At 41.9% G+C, this 17,500-nt stretch overlaps 5 protein-coding genes across 5 annotated transcripts in view; 1 reads left to right on the forward strand and 4 right to left on the reverse strand.

The window, feature by feature from the left end:
• The window catches only part of LOC134193011 (putative Dol-P-Glc:Glc(2)Man(9)GlcNAc(2)-PP-Dol alpha-1,2-glucosyltransferase), a 1,695-nt gene extending 68 nt beyond the window's left edge, over positions 1–1,627 (reverse strand). Inside the window, exon 1 of the mRNA XM_062661790.1 lies at positions 1–1,627. This exon is cut by the window's left edge and continues 68 nt beyond it. Coding sequence (XP_062517774.1) covers positions 65–1,618 — 1,554 coding nt within the window. The 5' untranslated portion in view covers positions 1,619–1,627 and the 3' untranslated portion in view covers positions 1–64.
• Positions 1,628–4,265: 2,638 nt separating this feature from the next.
• On the reverse strand, positions 4,266–6,589 carry LOC134192951 (uncharacterized). The gene has a single exon (XM_062661707.1). It carries the CDS (start codon positions 6,405–6,407, stop codon positions 4,785–4,787), a length of 1,623 nt encoding a protein of 540 aa, XP_062517691.1. The 5' UTR covers positions 6,408–6,589; the 3' UTR covers positions 4,266–4,784.
• A 210-nt stretch (positions 6,590–6,799) lies between these two features.
• Positions 6,800–12,165, reverse strand: LOC134193025 (dnaJ homolog subfamily B member 6-like). Its single transcript, XM_062661807.1, has 8 exons — positions 11,946–12,165; positions 11,775–11,884; positions 11,653–11,706; positions 10,451–10,552; positions 9,310–9,460; positions 7,307–7,350; positions 7,166–7,229; positions 6,800–7,104 (listed from the first exon to the last, which is right to left on the reverse strand). The coding sequence occupies exons 1-8, from the start codon at positions 12,014–12,016 to the stop codon at positions 6,996–6,998; spliced, it is 705 nt and encodes a 234-aa protein (XP_062517791.1). The 5' UTR covers positions 12,017–12,165; the 3' UTR covers positions 6,800–6,995.
• Positions 12,166–13,161: 996 nt separating this feature from the next.
• On the forward strand, positions 13,162–14,628 carry LOC134193096 (uncharacterized). The gene is made up of 4 exons (XM_062661883.1): positions 13,162–13,491; positions 13,545–13,611; positions 13,693–13,752; positions 14,429–14,628. The coding sequence occupies exons 1-4, from the start codon at positions 13,291–13,293 to the stop codon at positions 14,626–14,628; spliced, it is 528 nt and encodes a 175-aa protein (XP_062517867.1). The 5' UTR covers positions 13,162–13,290.
• LOC134193093 (receptor-type tyrosine-protein phosphatase-like N) overlaps positions 14,621–17,500 on the reverse strand; it is a 20,598-nt gene continuing 17,718 nt past the window's right edge. The window contains exons 12-21 of the mRNA XM_062661882.1: positions 17,215–17,308; positions 16,639–16,712; positions 16,441–16,581; positions 16,258–16,314; positions 16,058–16,129; positions 15,629–15,723; positions 15,409–15,462; positions 15,190–15,257; positions 15,032–15,111; positions 14,621–14,884 (exon numbers count right to left, since the gene is read on the reverse strand). Of these exons, the coding sequence (XP_062517866.1) occupies positions 14,777–14,884; positions 15,032–15,111; positions 15,190–15,257; positions 15,409–15,462; positions 15,629–15,723; positions 16,058–16,129; positions 16,258–16,314; positions 16,441–16,581; positions 16,639–16,712; positions 17,215–17,308 (843 nt within the window). The 3' untranslated portion in view covers positions 14,621–14,776. The remainder of the gene's footprint in view (positions 14,885–15,031; positions 15,112–15,189; positions 15,258–15,408; positions 15,463–15,628; positions 15,724–16,057; positions 16,130–16,257; positions 16,315–16,440; positions 16,582–16,638; positions 16,713–17,214; positions 17,309–17,500) is intronic.

Raw genomic sequence — 17,500 nt, forward strand, 5'->3', positions numbered from 1 at the left:
GACAGTCACACCATCAATACAGAGTAGAAATAACGGTAAACAGCAAACTCTGTGATCTAATCATTTACCACACAAATCGTTGTGCTATCCCTGGTTCATGTTGCCATTCAAACGGCACAAAGAGAAAGAGAGACAGCAGAGAGACATTAACAAGAACATAGAGGAGAAATTCAAGAATCAACGGTAAACGCTGAGTGTGAGCACGTAAGTGCAGTCTTAACACGAGATATGGCATAATAAAATAACGAGGTTCCAATAATTTTTGCAAGACAAGCGGCAGTGCAGTGCACACTACGAAGAGCGTCTGCCACAGTATGGAAACACATTGGGACAAACGGACATTCAACGTTGTCTGTGACATCACAGAATCGTGAGTCAACTTTGTGTGGATAAGAAGGATGGACGACACGTAGACAGGAATCCAAACGTATTTCATGACTTCGTGTCGAGCGAACAGCTTCCGCCAAACGTAGAACGCCACGTGTCTGTTGTCGTCTCTCAAATATGGATGGACAATCGTGAAGTTACTAACCGAAATGAAACACAAAAGGGTCAACGTTGTCGTTAGCAAAATGCTGGTTATTGTATGCCTCCACAACCACGTGAAAAGCATGCGGATACTGGAGAGAGAAACGAATTGACTGAATGACCACAATGTGGTGAACGCATAGAAGTAGAGAAGTTGAGGAGGATGAAATGCAGGTTGATGACTCAATCGATCTCCCACCACGACGCCTTCATTGACATACACGAACTCCAAAAACCCAAGCAAGACAACTAGATAGGGATAGAGAATGTAGATCAAAGTCTTCAGTCTTCTCATAAATTGCATCACAAACTGCTGAATAATATCGATAAATGACGTCGACGTCGTTGTGTTGTCTTTCTCAGTTGTCGTCACAGCCGCTTCTACGGCAACTGAAACATCCAATAAAGCGGCCACGGCGGCTGAAAACCCGACCCATACAATGTTGGTCTGACGACATAAAACAGCAGCGGCACCCGCTGTTGCTGACAAGAAATGATGACCCGATATAGCACAATAGTAGGTGAGCAAGACGAAGAAGGTCGACGCCATATCCGTGTAATACAAAAACGTAAAGAAATAAAGCACAGGAAACAAGCTGACGACCAGAGATTCGACAAAACACTTTTCCTTCAATGTTGATTCCTTCTTCATCTTCGCAGCGTCGTCCACTTCACTCTGGTACACATTCTGTACGCCATATGGACGTTTAGACGCTCTGTCCTCATTTCGACAAGATCCAATCTTAAATACTCTGTGATTTAGAGTGAAATAGAGACAATAAGAGAGCCACACGTTTGCCATCCATAACAAAACGTTGGTCAGTCTGATGACAGACACACTACATATAGAGATCAACTCATGGCCTGTCAGCACTGCGACAGGAGAGAATAGCAATATAGAGATGATATAGACGCCTGGAAGAGTGGTGATCTTCGGATTCCATTCAGTGAAATTGTAAGCGCAATAATGCTGAACCTGAGGAATGTGAAACACTTCGTCCATGTAAGGAGCGTCTACAATTGACGTGACTAGCAGATACAGAGCAAACGTGACGAACGCGGTGACGAGGAAAAGGCTAGAAGAAACCATTGTGAAATGTTAAGGTCCGGGAATTTGAAACGTTTAGCCTTGGATATCAGATATAACAAGCGCGAGCGCGCAATACGTGTCTAATGTGTCTAATGTGTAGTCGCCCAAATGTCAGGCCAGGGAGTGGACCGTAATGTTTCTACCGAGAAAGGATGGTGTAATTGAAAATAAGTAATTCTTTACGATACAACTACGATGATAGCAACAAGCAATCTAGAGCTAAGTCTCACATTGTTTTGTATTTTTGTCTACCGTAACATCGCTAACCTCAAATACAGTCGATTTTCTTCTAGCAATGTGAACTGGGCATCCAAGCTTAGTAGTCACACGCCTCTGGTAGTTGCTTAGCTTCATATCATATTTCTGCGAACGGAGAAGAGCAGAGAGTTTCGCATGCGCAATGGCCGTTGGCTGGAACTTCGAGCCGTTTTGAACGCTGCGCGAGCTAGTAAGATTACATCGTTGTAGGTGATGATGAGATGATAATCTTATGGGTGTTCAAAAGAGTGTACGCTTTGTTGGTAAACTTCACTTGCAGACTTCCCGGAAGAAAGGTTACATGCGCAGAGAGAAAAATTCTTCTTTGAACCATGCACATCTAGATGACTCACTGCGGACTCAGCAACACATTGTCACCTAGCAGGCCACCATCACCCACAGTAATTACAGAGAAAGAAGGCATTCCACAACAGTGTTAAATATCACGCTAGTTGTAGGGCTTTCCACTTACCATATGATACGTTAGAATTCAGTTGTTGACTTCGCTAATTTTTCTACTGAAGCAATTCGACTTCAGTAGGCTTCAGTGGTCAATTTCCACTGCAGTACAATGTATTTCTACTTAATTAATTACAATTCAAGTTAACTGAAGTGACATTCTAGACTGTACATGTAGTGAATTTCGCCTAGTAGTGGGTTTCTACTTCAATCAGTAAAAGTGCTGATTTCTGCTTTAGTAGAAATAAAGTTTACCTAATTTAAGAGAAAATAAAATTAACTTAATTAAGTAAATTGTTAATTAAGTAGAATTATTTCTACTTCATTTTCTACTTCAATGAAGAATTCTGGCACAAATCGCGCATCCTAGTTAGATAGTGTGGTGATTTAATAGTTAGTTATTAATATTAAATAATTAAGGTAAACTAAAAATATAATCAGTCATCATTTTCAATCACTTTACTGTCCAATGCATGCAGCAATTTTATATGTTCCCATGGGCTGTTGAAGTTACAAGTATTATGGTGTGGCTCACCCTTCATGCATGGCTATGTGACAAAATCTCAGTCTTGGGTTTGGTTCAGTCGAGTTTTTACACTTTCATAAAACCAGGCTAGTATCATGTATAATGGGTCCCAACTCCTAGTTTGTGTTCTCTAGCAAAAACCAAGTCTAATTGACCATAAAAAACCCAACACATTGGTTTCACGTTGTTGAAAGCAAGCAGATACTTGGTTGTCCGTAATGAATGTTTCTAAGTATACAGATTGCAGGTTGCATTAGATCTCAATTTGAACTGTAAAATTAATTTATGACAACTTTGCAAAAATTCACTCTCTCCTCAGCCAGCAAATAAAGCAAAAAAACACACAGATAAAACAAATTAATTAAGTCAAATGACCTTAGAACAAGTTAGGAAAGCATTCACCAGAGAATGTAAGCACATCATACAGGCAAACGCATTCAAGAAATTCTTGCAGTAGACGCTATAGCACTAGCATACATAGACATACTGACAATTGATGACATACTATAGCTATAGCTTACCCTCACTCGACGTCATGCTGCTGCATCTACACACTTCCAATGGTGTGTTAGGCATATCTTGTCCAACCACAATTCGCCATATTCATTTTCTACTCGTTAGAGACATCGGATTCCTGCAATGACAGTTTGTTAGCTGTAGCTGCATCTGTGCATGCATGGATACAGCTGTAAAGCGTATAGATGTGTAGATATTTGCAGTTTCTAGAGTTTGCAAGCTGACTGTACGTTCCTGCATGCACGTCTCCAGCATGCAGAGTGCTTGTTTGACTATTTCAAAGATGCATGCGCAGTCACCATGCAAATGCATGTGATTGTAAGATAGCTAGAGATATGCTACGGGCATCTAGGATGATCTTCAAACACAATAGTCTAGTGTCTCGCGTTTGATCTAAAGGTAAAATGCTACAAACGTGCCCACTTTATAATTAGCTACATATGCGTATCCATGATACAGACTGCTACAGTGTGTGCCATATAGGATAGTAAATCTGCATGCATAGATTTTTACTTGCAATTTTATTGCCTTGCTCCAACTTGCAAGCCAAACGTTAGTTCTTCCATCATCTGCGTGCATGCTTCACCAATACATCAGACATCGGAAAACGAACGCCAGCACGACATGAGCAGCGTAAGCAGCAAATTATTGCAATCAGACCTCGGCAACTCGGTAGGATTCAACGACACTCTCTAGCTATATCCTAGAGCTAGAGAGACTGCACGCGTACACGCTCACTCGAAACATTTCAGAACTACAAAACACTAACACCGACCTCGACTGTGCAAACCCAAAATGTAGAATGTAGAGACTGCGTGTTTTTGGGTGGCAAGTGACTTGAAATCTTGAGTGCGCGTCATCAACAGGTTACACTATATTTACGTCTACACTGGACACCATCATGCATACCAAGAGCATGTTGCCATCAAGTGAGGCAAAAGCAATAAGAAGAGAACCTCAATGAGTCACGCTGTGGGAAAGGGCACTCACCACTTGCAGACTAAAGCCAGTAGGTGCATGTACAGAGTGCTTACAATTACATCAACAGACAAAAAAGGACGTGATGAATTGCCCTGTCCCCTTGACTGTACAGACAATACATGCCTAGATGTACACCATACAACGTATAGAAGCGTACTGGAGCCCAACTTGTGAGTTTCTCTTCTTCAGAAAACCAGAAAGGCAACTGCTCCTTCATTGCATGTTATGTCACAAAATAAGTGTGATGCTGTAAGCTACTACAAATGTTCAGAAACTTCTCCACACGTTCGTTCGTGTCCATCATAAATAAAAGCGACAGTTGAAAACAAGCAATCAAATCTATATCCCAGATACTGATGACGTCTCCCACTTGCTTTTGTAAATAATATACAAGCGAAGCAGTACAAATGATGATGCAAGTGTTTTCTATGCAATAGCGAGGGGCGAGTACTTCACTTTCTTTCTGTTTGTCTTCATAAGCTTCCTTGGCTTCGATCTTGATTTTGTTGGATCTTGAGGTGGAGGAGGAACTGTCGTGAGTTTAACTCGTCGTATGATAATTCTCTTACTGTTCTCACTAAACGGTTGACCCACTTGCCAATTCCAAATGGGATGACAGAGTGATGGCAGTTGTGAAGCAGTTTCTGAGGGTTCTATGTGACTAGGGTATCGAACATCGAGTTCACCAGTCACATCAACCACAAGGAAAGAATGACTAGGAATGATATCTTTCAAACAGAAATTACGTCTAGGGGCAGAAAATGGGCGAAATGTTTTTACAGTCCTCACGTCTGGAACTTGTGTAGGTTTTGATGATTCCACTGTTGGACGTTGCTCACTTCGTTCCTTAACGAGAGGCTTGACTGTTTGCTTTTGTTGTGCCATAGCTTTTGTCCGATGTGCACGCTCCAATAGTTGCTTTGCTCTCTTTCTCTTTGATTTTTTCTCTAATTTTGCTTTTAGACTGCTTTTCATCGTTTTCAAATTATCAGTGGAATAGTGATGATGAATAGCATCATACTCTCGTTTCATTGCAGCGTGGTCTTCGACAGTATATGTGCCCGTTCTATTCACTAATGATCTCGACGTCTTACCAGTTGACCAGCTAATTTGTTTGTTTTCTCTGCCCTCCGAAACGCATCTCTGCTTGATCTTCGATGGTCCAATCCACTTCTTGTTACTCAATGTGAAATCTGGATCGTCAGTTTCCTGTTCACACTCGTCAGTTTCCACAAGGTCACAGTAACCATTCTCTTCAATGTATTCGAGATCCCATAAACAGTGAGACAAGGGCAAAGCCGACGACTCACAATCATTAGATATAGCAATAATGGCTTCCTCGCTCTCCTCATCGCTTAATTCCTTTTGACTGCCAGACAATTCCACATCAGAATGATTCCGAACCTTCACGTCAGAACAGGCTAGTGAACTCGAGGTCTTAGGCAAGTTATGCAGAAATCCATTCATCTCGTCTGCAGTCGAATGTTTGTCATAGTCATCACTACCACTGAGAGCATCCTTTACATTTTGATTGTGAGAACTGAAGAAGCCCGCACGCATAGAGCTCGCTCTCACACCAGTACATGAACTGATCGACTTAACCGACAGCGGAGAAGTGTCATGAAAATCCGACTCCAGTCGGCACAACGCGCGAGCCAATCTCCTCTTCAACTCCTCGGACCTCACACGGGGGTCCTTCTCCTCATCCCGCCTCCCGCCCCCAGCGCACCGACCACCCGACTCAAGAAACGGCAAGACATTGTCAAGATTAGCCAATGGGATAAGCCAGGGAGCGAAAGCTCTGGGCGATATGATCTCGTGTTCTTTCAACAGTCGAGTCTCACGTTGACTCGCCTTCCTGCGCGTCAGCGCTTCACCTAGCTGTTTCATCCTCTTGTCGAGAGTCGGTTGAGACATCGGAGGAAGTAGGTGAGAGGAGATTTGCGGCAAGGGGACCATTCGGACACCATCACTTTCTAGACATGTGATACGCGTCTTGCTTTCTCCGTACTCTAATTCACACACAGCAACGTTTTTCTCGTCTTCCATTCTCGACGCTATATTTACAAATTAGCCGACGAATTGAAAGGCAATAGAAACACGTGTTGCGATGTGGTAGGAAATATGACGGAAGGTCTAGCTAGTCCACTGGCTGACGCCTCATAAAACAAACAATAACCCACAAGTGCGAGCTATTGCCAAGAATATGACGCTATAACGCGTGCTAGCTTCTTCACTTGATGAGAATCTTGATTACATATACGGGTTAGCGCGGTTTTCAACCAATCACAGCTCGACAAACAAGACGCGAAGTTAGCAAATGACGCAAAACGTGACGCTGTCGGAACGAAAATTTCGTCTCCTTCGATAGTGCATCATCCTTTCTACTCTCATAGCGGGCAGACAAGCGGGTACACAGACAAGCGGCGAAAAAGAAGAAAAAGAAACGACAAACAGACAGACAGACAACTAAAAATTTTTTAGTTGCCACATGTCGGTCCACTAAATTACCAATTTAGAAAGAAAGTAATGCTGCAATGAAGCCGTGGACGGATAATAAAGTAATCTAACCCAAAACGACAACTACTTTTCTAGCTAGAGTCTACAAGTAGAGCATATTCACTAGTTGAGTGTGAGTCAGTGGTCTGTCAGCCTTTGGAGCGATTGTTGCTCTCCGTTGATGACATATCGCGTCCTCACGCCGTCTTCAAACTCTTCCACTGTCTCCTCGCCATTCCTTACCGTTCTGATGAGATGAAACACATCACAATACTGTGTAGCTAGAGATGCGAGAAACGCGTGCTTACTTTTTGGTTGTTACTTTGCGACCGTTGACTACACGCGTTGATGTCGAGGTAGAAGTGAATGAACCTGAAAAAAAGATGCACTTGCTCAGCTACTGTACATGCTGCTCTATCCTGTGTGTATCTCTAGTGTGTATACTATACCTCCACCTCCTCCCATGTTAGTAGACATAGACATGCTAGAAAACCTACAAACACACAACAAATAAACGCAATGGATAGAGCACTTGCTGAAGATTGAGACAGAAACTGTAAAAGCCAAAAAGCATATGGCAATCAGCCACGTTCCCATCTTTCTTTTGTAGTCTTCTCACAGTCAATCTATTTGTCTTTTTTACCACTAACTTTTTATCTTACTGATTGCGAGTTACCTATCATTCATGTATTGTTATCAGAACGACACTTTCATGGCACATAGATATCTATACACCCTAAGGCGACATGCTACTGTAGATGATCATCAGATGACAGTCCGATATACTGAACTACATAATGGGAAAGCAGAGAGTATAAGAGCAGAAACCTACACAATGACGATATTGCAACGCATTGTACGGAACCGCGGTGAGTACTAGCCACCCACCTTAGAGACTGTCAACACTGGTGAGTCACTGACCTTCTCTCTAGCTACATCATCTCTTCATTAGTTTACATCAACTCGATTAGGACTAATCAGTCCTCACACACATACTGTACACAGCCAACCCACGAAATAATGATGCATTCATCTCTACTAGAACTTTGCGAAGCAAGAGGCAAGTTGCTACACCCGTTGAGAGCCATGCAGTCACCGGTCATCCTAACTTCGTATTTCTGTGTGAAGAGAACTAGAGGCAGCTACAGTTCCCTGCTCTGCAGACGTATTTTGTCAGTATGAGAAGTTCAACTAATTAGTTAGCCGGAACCCCGGAGGTGGCAGAATTGAAAGAATCCACAAAAAGGAGGTTACTCCGTTTACCTAAGAAAACCTGTTAATAGTCTAGAGTACTACCGCACACTACAGGCGGCGAGCTACCATCTTTTCGAAGGGACCAGCGCGCACTTGCCTTCAGAGCAGTCACCACATGGCAAGCCTCCAAGCGACACTGATTAGAGAGACACTCTTGTGTTGATTGGTGTAGCATGTGATGGAAGAGGCAGGACGTATTTCTTTCTCTTCAAGAGTTGCATTGGCCCCTACTGCTCACTTCAGTCAATACAAAATTGACTCAAAAGAGTACAGGGATATCATAAAATGCCCACATGTTTAGTCAATCTGGTGAAATGATATTATCATTACATGTTCCACTGTTTGACTGTCAGATGAGACTCAGATGCGTGCGGTAGCTTCAGCCTATTTCGAGTAAATATTGTAAATCAGTTGCCTTAGTATGCAACATCTCCTCACTATATCTTATTCCACTTGCTGTGGATGAAGAAAACTACAGTTGAATGAGAAATCCAAACCCATGAAGACCAGAAACGACACAAACGTCTACTCGAAAAACAAGTTGAAATTTATCTAGCAGTCGTGGTCCATCACACTGTATTACTGGAAAACTAAGCTGCAAGCTATACATACAACAATTGACAGTAGGCCTGCACATATAAAGGTAAACAGCGCCTACTTGATGATGCAGTCAGTGTATGTACACACTTACGCGTGAGCGCATGCACGCAAACACACAGACACAAACACAGACACAGACACAGACACAGACACAGACACAGACACACACACACACACACACACACACACCACCACCACCACCACCACCACCACCACCACCACCACCACCACCACCTCATACATACATCCCTTGATTCTAAAGTATCAAACCTCTACTATCTTTTGTTGCTAGAATTGTTTCTTTATCCAGTACATGCTACTGATTTGTCACTTTCAAGATAGTCAAGCTTTAATTCCAAGATACAGTGTATAGAATCATCCAATAACTTGAGACTCATACAATTACACACAAACAAGTATTTAGACAAATAATGATCTAGACTTACAATGCATCACATCTAAAGGTTTCAGATGAGAGCTTTACTGCATTATTGTTCAAATACGAACCAAACGAATGCAATTAAAGCAAACTAATGGAAACAACTATTCTTGGCTAACTTCACCAATCACACATGCTTAACAAATCAGTTTGACTTACCCTGGTCCACCAAATGAAACTGATCTGAATCCACCATCAGCAAACCCATTGCCAGCAAACATGCTGCCAAATCCTCCAAATCCTCCAAATCCACCAAACACGTCGTGACCACCTCGATTTCTTCGTCTGTGATCGTTCGGTCCGTGATGACCTTGAATATTGACATGTTTACGCCAGCAACAATTTTAGAGACATGACACACACACACACACACACACACACACACACACACACACACACACACACACAGGCAGACAGACAGACAGACACAGATACAGACCCACAGACACAGACACAGACACACACGGAGACACAGACAGACAGACAGGCAGACACACACACACACACACACACACACACACACACACACACACACACACACACACACACACACACTCACAGACACAGACACAGACACAGACACACACACACACACACACACTCACAGACACACACAGACACAGACACAGGCACAGACACACAGACACAGACACAGACACAGACACAGACACAGACACAGACACAGACACAGACACACACATGCATGCACACACAAATGGATATGCCCTCCGGAAAGTTCCAAAGATAGCACTCCTGCCTATTTCTAGGTAGGGACCCCGGCACTACTTGGAGTTTTAGGCCACGCTGACGAACCCCTTGATGCGTGGCCAGAGCATCAAAGGGCACTGACCTTGGCACAGCCGTGAAACTGGACCTCAAGTCCACACGTACACATATATACTGCGTGATGTTCTGCCAAGCCAGCGGTCTAGTCAACTCCCAGTCAAAGACCAGGTACTCATTTATACTCCTAAGTCGAGAGAGGCAATTGTGTGTGAATTTCTTGCCCAAGGAAACTACGTCTGTACTCGTTCGTGAACGTATGACCTCAACATCCTGAATGTTACCATTCTCCAAATGCAACTCTCTAACCAACTGAGCTACAGACGCCACACACACACACACACACACACACACACACACACACACACACACACACACACCATATCACTAAACCAACACATCACACACGACACCTAAAATCACATGCAAAAAATACAGACAAACACACATACAATCATACTAAATACCATGTAACCACAGCAATATAATTTTTCGCTTTCCATACATCAAATCAGACCTGCTGTATGACCAAAGAAGTCAAACATGTTGGACCCAAAAAACTCTTGAAAAATTTCCTCTGCCGATCGGAAAGTAAAATTAAAGCTTGGAAATCCTGAAACTGCACACGACACAAAACAACTTGAGTGAGCAGCATACGATACAAATAAACCATATGATCTACTCATTGGGTTTATTGTAGATAGATAGATACATAGATTTATACTTGAAATCGTATGTACTGTGTATACATTCACCATTTAGATATGCAATCATATAGCAAAGCAGGTCAGTCAAAATATTGGCCACGTTGAGTTAGCTTATTAATAAAACTAATAAATTAATTAGTTGTTAGTCTAGTTTTCATTTATATTAATTTTAAAATAATATATAATTGTATTAATCATTTTAATGGCATTATAATTTCTATGGTAATAGTTAAGTCGGATGTCTCCCAATTGTTTTGTCTATTTGCTTCATTGACTTCTTAGGTATTCTACTCATTTTGTTTGTCTGTATCTCTCACTCCAATATATAAACTCGAGCGACCATTTGATCATCGCTGCATCTGCTACTCAAACGTGTGTGTGTGTGTGTGTGTGTGTGTGTGTGTGTGTGTGTGTGTGTGTGGTTTCGAGCTTCATGTTCTTATTGCTTTCCCCTGTTGCAGACAATGCTCCACAAGGTTTTTCTTTCAAGTACCAAAACTACATTTCTCAACATGTCATGCTTAGCTCTTCTCATCAAACTTCATATGACCAACCTCTTCCACATCTCTATACTAAATAGAAAGAAAAAGCGACCCTAACTATTGAGTATGCAGGGCCGTTACGGCACAACGACCATATGGCCGTTGCACTGTTTGCAAAGAAAGGCAAAAATTTTTTGCAAAATTTTCTTGATTGTATGCTCCAGTGGGTGCAAATGTAGGCTAGTTTGTTCAAAGTTTAATTAAGTGTATTGCCTAACTGAGGACTATGGTGTCTGTCGTTGACGATCTACTTTGTTTTCTGTGTTCGCTAAATTTATTGGTAGCCACGCTTACTTTAACCACGCCTGCTAACGCGTGTTAGGCTGTAGCACTTTAACTTTCCTTCTGGTATGACGCAACAAGGACACGCATGCGGAAATCCCCCACCAACCTAGCTACGTCATATATGTAGAGTACACAGTACATAGACATGGTACCACACACATCTAGAAATCCAATTGAGAACAAACCTTCTCCTGCCAGCCCTTCCTTTCCATATCTATCATACACATATCGCTTCTCTCCTATTGTGCACCAAACGCGCCCATTACTCACTAGCTAACTAAACACAACCACTCGACTGTCGTCTCACGATCAGACAGCACGTCGTACGCCTCAGAGATCTCTTTGAATGTCTCCTCCGCTACCTTGAGATTGTCTGGGTTCTTATCAGGGTGCCATTTTAGTGCCAGTTTTCTGTAACTAGGGAGAGAGTAGGAGTCAATGTGAGGACGTGAATGAATGTGAGAGTCTTGTGTCTTACGCTCTTTTGATGTCTTGTTCACTGGCATCTCTGGGAACACCGAGAATTTCGTAATAATCACCGTCCGACATGATGATTGTGACTTCTGTTGTAAGGTGTGCGCTGGAGTCAAAAGTTAGACGACGGATAGAGAAATTACGTGACTGTTTCAACTGAAAGAGTGACGTCGAGGTGACAAAAAGGAAGATATCAACAAATGCAGTGTAGAAAGTTCGAGTAAGGACTCACGCATGCGTAGCATGACTCACACGCTGACTCATTTGTGCGAACGCTCGTCACTCTAATTAAAATTTGGATGACTGTTTTTAATTAAATTTTATGGTAAATCAACACACCGAATTTATTAATTAGTCAATATAATCTTCACAACTAAACATATATATATATATATATATATATATATATATATATATATATATATATATATATATGTATATCCACATTTTCTCACGTCGAGCTCTAGTAGATGAAACATTTGTGCAAACTCGATTTTATTTGGAGATACCCAGCAGCACCGGATCCAGGAATTTTGAAAGAGGGGTTCACCGTTAGCAGTTATTATAGCATTACTAATTTTCTCTTTTCTAAAGAAATTATATGAAATTACTGAACCACGCCTATTGGAAAAGAGAGTCGAACCCCCTTAATCCCCTCTGGATCCGGCCCTGCCCAGGGTAGATTGTCTAGATGTAATTAGAATTTTAGTTAGAATGCTTTGCTCCCTGCACTGTCGCGACAACCGCACTGGAATCTATACTACTAAAAGCAAACGTGTTGACTCACGTTCTCACTTGTTTGCAAGCTTTAGACGAAATGGAAATTTCGAAGTATGAACATTCTTGTGTCAGCGAATCAACGGGGTTCCTGGAGCTAGCGACGTGATTACTTGACAGACGTTGATTCCTTTGTTGTGTAGTCTAACTCCTACTCCTGTTCATCTAGTCGTACAGTACTGTACTTGTACAGTGTAGCTAGTCGAATTGTATTTCACATTTTGTTTGTTTGCACGTCTAAGTGATGACCATACAGATTTCGGGAACACCGCAGTGCATGTATGCAGTGCATAGAATTTTTGGCCAGCAAAATCAATTGCACGTACAGACAAGAAAGGTCGAGAGAAAGCAGTGCAAAATGCCAATCGTCCGTAGCTAGCTGATATCAACCGGACATACAGATTGTATAATTATAGACTGGACATCCCGATTTCCACGGTTAAAATAACCGGTTGTCTGGTTTGCAAATTATCTCGTTCTGGATTTTGCAAGATGACCAGTCACGTGACCTCAAACCTGTCTGATCCGCCCACTTCCGGGATGCGCCGCTCGAATGACTGACCGGTCACTACATGCACAGCGGTGCCTTCACTGAAATTCTCTTCTGTTTCTCTCTTCTTTCTCTCATGGAAGAAAAGAAAGAAACAAACGACAATCAGCAACATTCGTTTTTTTCCGTTAACTTCTCAGACTCCAGCTTCGAGAACAATCCAGAGCCTGTAGGGCGACTACATTTCGATTCATTCAATGAATTCCCGCCAGAACATCAAAATGTACGAAATCTTCAATGAAAAGGCACTAGTGATGGTAACGTTCGACATTCTAGAACTTGGAACTGCTCGACTGTCAAGATTCGTTGCCGCCAGCAAAGAAACTGAAGTCGATATCAAACGGTGAGGATGTACGCGTTTCTAGTTATCTCTTCAGTTAGTATGTCCGTCTGATTTGGTTGTCGTTTGGTCCGTTGCTTGCAGACCCGCCGGATACGAAAGAAGACGGATTCTTGGAATCAGAATTAGCGACTCTCATTCAGGGTTAGAAACACAAGTGTGTACTGTACCCTAATTATTCTAATTGAAGCGCCTCCAATCTGGAGTTGCAATTACCGGTAACTTGTTTGCATGGTCATAGAGAGACTTGAAGGAAGAAATAACTTAAACTACTTTTACTATCATAAAATTGCTTTCTAATTGTGTATTTGTTAATCTGTAGTAACTGTGTTGGTGTCTTTGTTTTGTTTCTGTTTTTGTTTGCCCCTTGAGGGAGCTGCACCATTAGTGCCAAGGGGAAAAACTATTTTTAGGCTTTAATTGTTTAGAGGCACTTAATTAACTAATTAGAATCATTACAAAACAACTAAGAGGTCTTGATTGATTGCCTAAATGGCGCCTCACTACTGTATCCGTAACCTTTTCTAGATGGTAATTGAACAGCTTTAGTTGAAGATTTGAAAAGCATGAGAAAGGGTGCACCCAACATGGTAGTGCTTTCATTTTGAACACTTAGATAATGAATATAGAAAGTACATGAACTGAAATGATTAGGAGATCAAGGAGATCCAGTAAACACTTAATAAACGCCAAACTTCGCTAACTAGGAATTCTTGAAAGACAACATACGTATACAGTACAATAAGACATTTCATGGATTGGATCATTAAATAATTTACCAAACCTCCTCTCAAACTGTTAAGTGTTGTTTTGATGGCAGGACTTGGAGACATCTCACGAGACTTATACTTCAAGTTATCCTCTCAGTTCTCTGACTGCGATTTGTATGAGAATCTCTGTCCTAAACAACTGGACGAGATCATCCAAGATGCCTTAGCATACGAAGAAACGCTCAAACAGCAGAAAACGCGACTTGTTACACGACTGGAGCAACTGTCGAAGACTCTGCAGCCTCAGTGAAAGTCACCAGTTAGTTGCGTTTATCAAACCTAATGACTAAACTTAACTCACTATGAGTAATAAACTATAGAAAATTGTACACAATTGATGTACAAATAAACAACTACCTAATGCCTGCCACTCACTGTAGTGTCTCACTCGTGAGGTTTTACTTATTATCAACAAGTTTCTCGTTTGCACTGCCTACTGAAGGCATCGCAAGAACAATCGCTTTAACTTCTTCAGCTAATGCCTTGACAGCAAACTCAAACTGATCCTGTAAGTACAAACAGTCAAATAGGCAATGCAGTGTGTGTGTGTGTGTGTGTGTGTGTGTGTGTGTGTGTGTGTGTGTGTGTGTGTGTGTGTGTGTGTGTGTGTGTGTGTGTGTGTGTGTGTGTGATGAGAATAACTACAGACCTACCTTTGTCTTAACCATATCCATTCTCTGATCCCTCAAATGTTCAACAGTCGCAGCCAAGTCAATCTGCTTCAACTTCGACCCTAACAACACAGTACATACGACATGAAGCCATCCCACCACAAAATACACACACACACAGTAACACCATCATCACCAACCTGTCTTCTCTATTCGTCTCAGCACCATATCAATCAAGATGTACGTACCCGTCCGCCCAATGCCAGCACTACCATCAAACATCACATTGACACACACACACACACACACACACACACACACACACACACACACACACACACACACACACACACACACACACACACACACACACGTTGCCATGCACATTCGTGTATTCATTAGCTGTAACAAAAACTGACCTGTCATGGACAATGATAGGACTGTCTTGACCTGAGAACGATCGGTTCACTCTCCTGCAATAAAACATTTATACCACATTAATTAACACAAACTGATAAACTGCCACTACTAATAATCATAGATGACAAACAAGGGACACAGTACAGATGAGGTGTGATGCACATGAAGACTGAGAAAACACAACCATTAGGTGAGAGGAAGACGAATGAGTTCAAGCACCTTCGAAACTCAAGAAGAGTAATAGGATGTTGCGGGACTCCAAGGCTTGGCCAACTCAAAAAGTGGAATTGAGTCACAGTTCGAGACTCTTGAGTCTATGAATCAAATACTAAATATTTCACAGCGCAACACAACTAACACATACTTGTGTTTTTCAGTTGTCTGTTTATCTGCTTGTCCAGCCATCTATCCATACGTCTGTCTGTCTATCTGCCCACCCATTTGGCTGTCTGTCTGTCTGTCCATCTGTCTGTCCGTCCGTCCGTCTGTCTGTCCATCTGTCTACCTGCCCATCTGTCTGTCTGCCCATCTGTCCATCCGTCTGTCTATCAGCCCACCCATTCGACTATCGGTCTGTCTGTCTGCCTGTCTGTCCATCGGTCCACCTGTCTGTCTGTTTGGTTCGTCCATTCTAATTGCTGCCTGTACCTTCAGATTTTTCAGATAAAAATCACGAACAACATAATCGTGAAACAAAGCATGTTCTGAACTATAGTGAACCTAGTAAAACCCAAACACATAAATGTCAAATAATGTGTGTGTGTATGTGTGTGTGTGTGTGTGTGTGTGTGTGTGTGTGTGTGTGTGTGTGTGTGTGTGTGTGTGTGTGTGTGTGTGTGTGAACTCACCTGATAAATGTGGTATGTTGCCGATTCAGTTTCCGGCCAATATTGATGACACTGTGGCTACATACACAAACCAAACTCAACCAACAAATCACAACAAAACAACACAATACAACGCACTCTGTGACTCAACATTTCAAAGTCTCACACACAAAACATGAATTAATGATCAAGTCAAGTGCTCACCAATCCTAAGCTACAGCATTCTGTCAGCATCACAATTGATGTACATCGTGTCTCCCACACCATCTGCCAGAAGTCGCACACGGTACCACGCAATGGCCCCTGAGTTGCAACATGCAAAGGCTTCCATGGATTATCATCACACTACAACATAACAGACGTGTGTATGTTAGGACTGAATTCATGTGCAGTGAGACTTACGATGTATGATGCGTTGATATAATCAGAGTTTGATTGGTTGTCAATGATGTCCAGAGTAACTCGACTGTGGTCATCTATATAGACATGGAAATATCAGCAAAAGAGACACAAATGAGATATACAAACAAGAAAGACAAAGAGAAAAAGAGGGGAGAGAGAGAGAGAGAGAGAGAGAGAGAGAGGATGGAAGGAAAGAGGGAGGAGACAAACAGAAAGACAGACACAGACAGACAGACAGACAGACAGACACAGAGACAGACAGACAGACAGACGGACAAACAGACAGACAAACGGACAGACAAACAGACAAACACAGAGACAGACAGACAGACAGACAGACAAATGGACAGACAAACACAGACAGACAGACAGACACAGACAGACAGATTATTATATTTGAACTCTTACTCTACTAATAACAATCGCTAACTTTACGTATGCATAACAATAATAGTCAATGAACAAAATGCTGAATGTCTCTATCATACAGACAGATAGACAGACAGACTAAATGACAAATAGACAGACAGACAGACAGACAGACCGTCCTCAAGTTACAACAAACACACAACTTACAAGGCAACACATCCTGGTATCTGTTCTTTTCTCTGTTCTTGGGACTCAAAGCAGCGTCCACAGAGTACTGATCACACTGATATATACACAACTCCTATCACAACCAAACCAAACATCTCAACAACAAAACCAATAAAGCTCCAACACACAACACAATCAACAGCAACAAATCACGCCATGTGCATTTCATTTCAACACTACACTAGCTGCACTCGCCATTGCTCAGAGCATACAGTTAATATTGTACATAACCATTTATTATTTATTATAATTTTTTTATTATTAT

The sequence above is a fragment of the Corticium candelabrum genome, chromosome 17, assembly GCF_963422355.1.
Source record: "Corticium candelabrum chromosome 17, ooCorCand1.1, whole genome shotgun sequence".
In the NCBI taxonomy this organism is placed as follows: Eukaryota; Metazoa; Porifera; class Homoscleromorpha; order Homosclerophorida; family Plakinidae; genus Corticium; species Corticium candelabrum.

Excerpts from the sequence above, each read along its gene's own strand:
- LOC134192951 (XM_062661707.1), bottom strand. The coding sequence starts at position 6,407 with ATGGAAGACGAGAAAAACGTTGCTGTGTGTGAATTAGAGTACGGAGAA.
- LOC134193025 (XM_062661807.1), bottom strand. The coding sequence starts at position 12,016 with ATGTCGGACGGTGATTATTACGAAATTCTCGGTGTTCCCAGAGATGCC. Across the intron at positions 10,553-11,652 it reads GGAAGGGCTGGCAGGAGAAG|TTTCAGGATTTCCAAGCTTT; the intron begins GTTTGTTCTCAA and ends TGTCGTGTGCAG. Across the intron at positions 7,105-7,165 it reads CGCAAAGTAACAACCAAAAA|AACGGTAAGGAATGGCGAGG; the intron begins GTAAGCACGCGT and ends TCATCTCATCAG.
- LOC134193096 (XM_062661883.1), top strand. The coding sequence starts at position 13,291 with ATGCACAGCGGTGCCTTCACTGAAATTCTCTTCTGTTTCTCTCTTCTT. Across the intron at positions 13,612-13,692 it reads ACTGAAGTCGATATCAAACG|ACCCGCCGGATACGAAAGAA; the intron begins GTGAGGATGTAC and ends CGTTGCTTGCAG. Across the intron at positions 13,753-14,428 it reads ATTAGCGACTCTCATTCAGG|GACTTGGAGACATCTCACGA; the intron begins GTTAGAAACACA and ends TTTTGATGGCAG.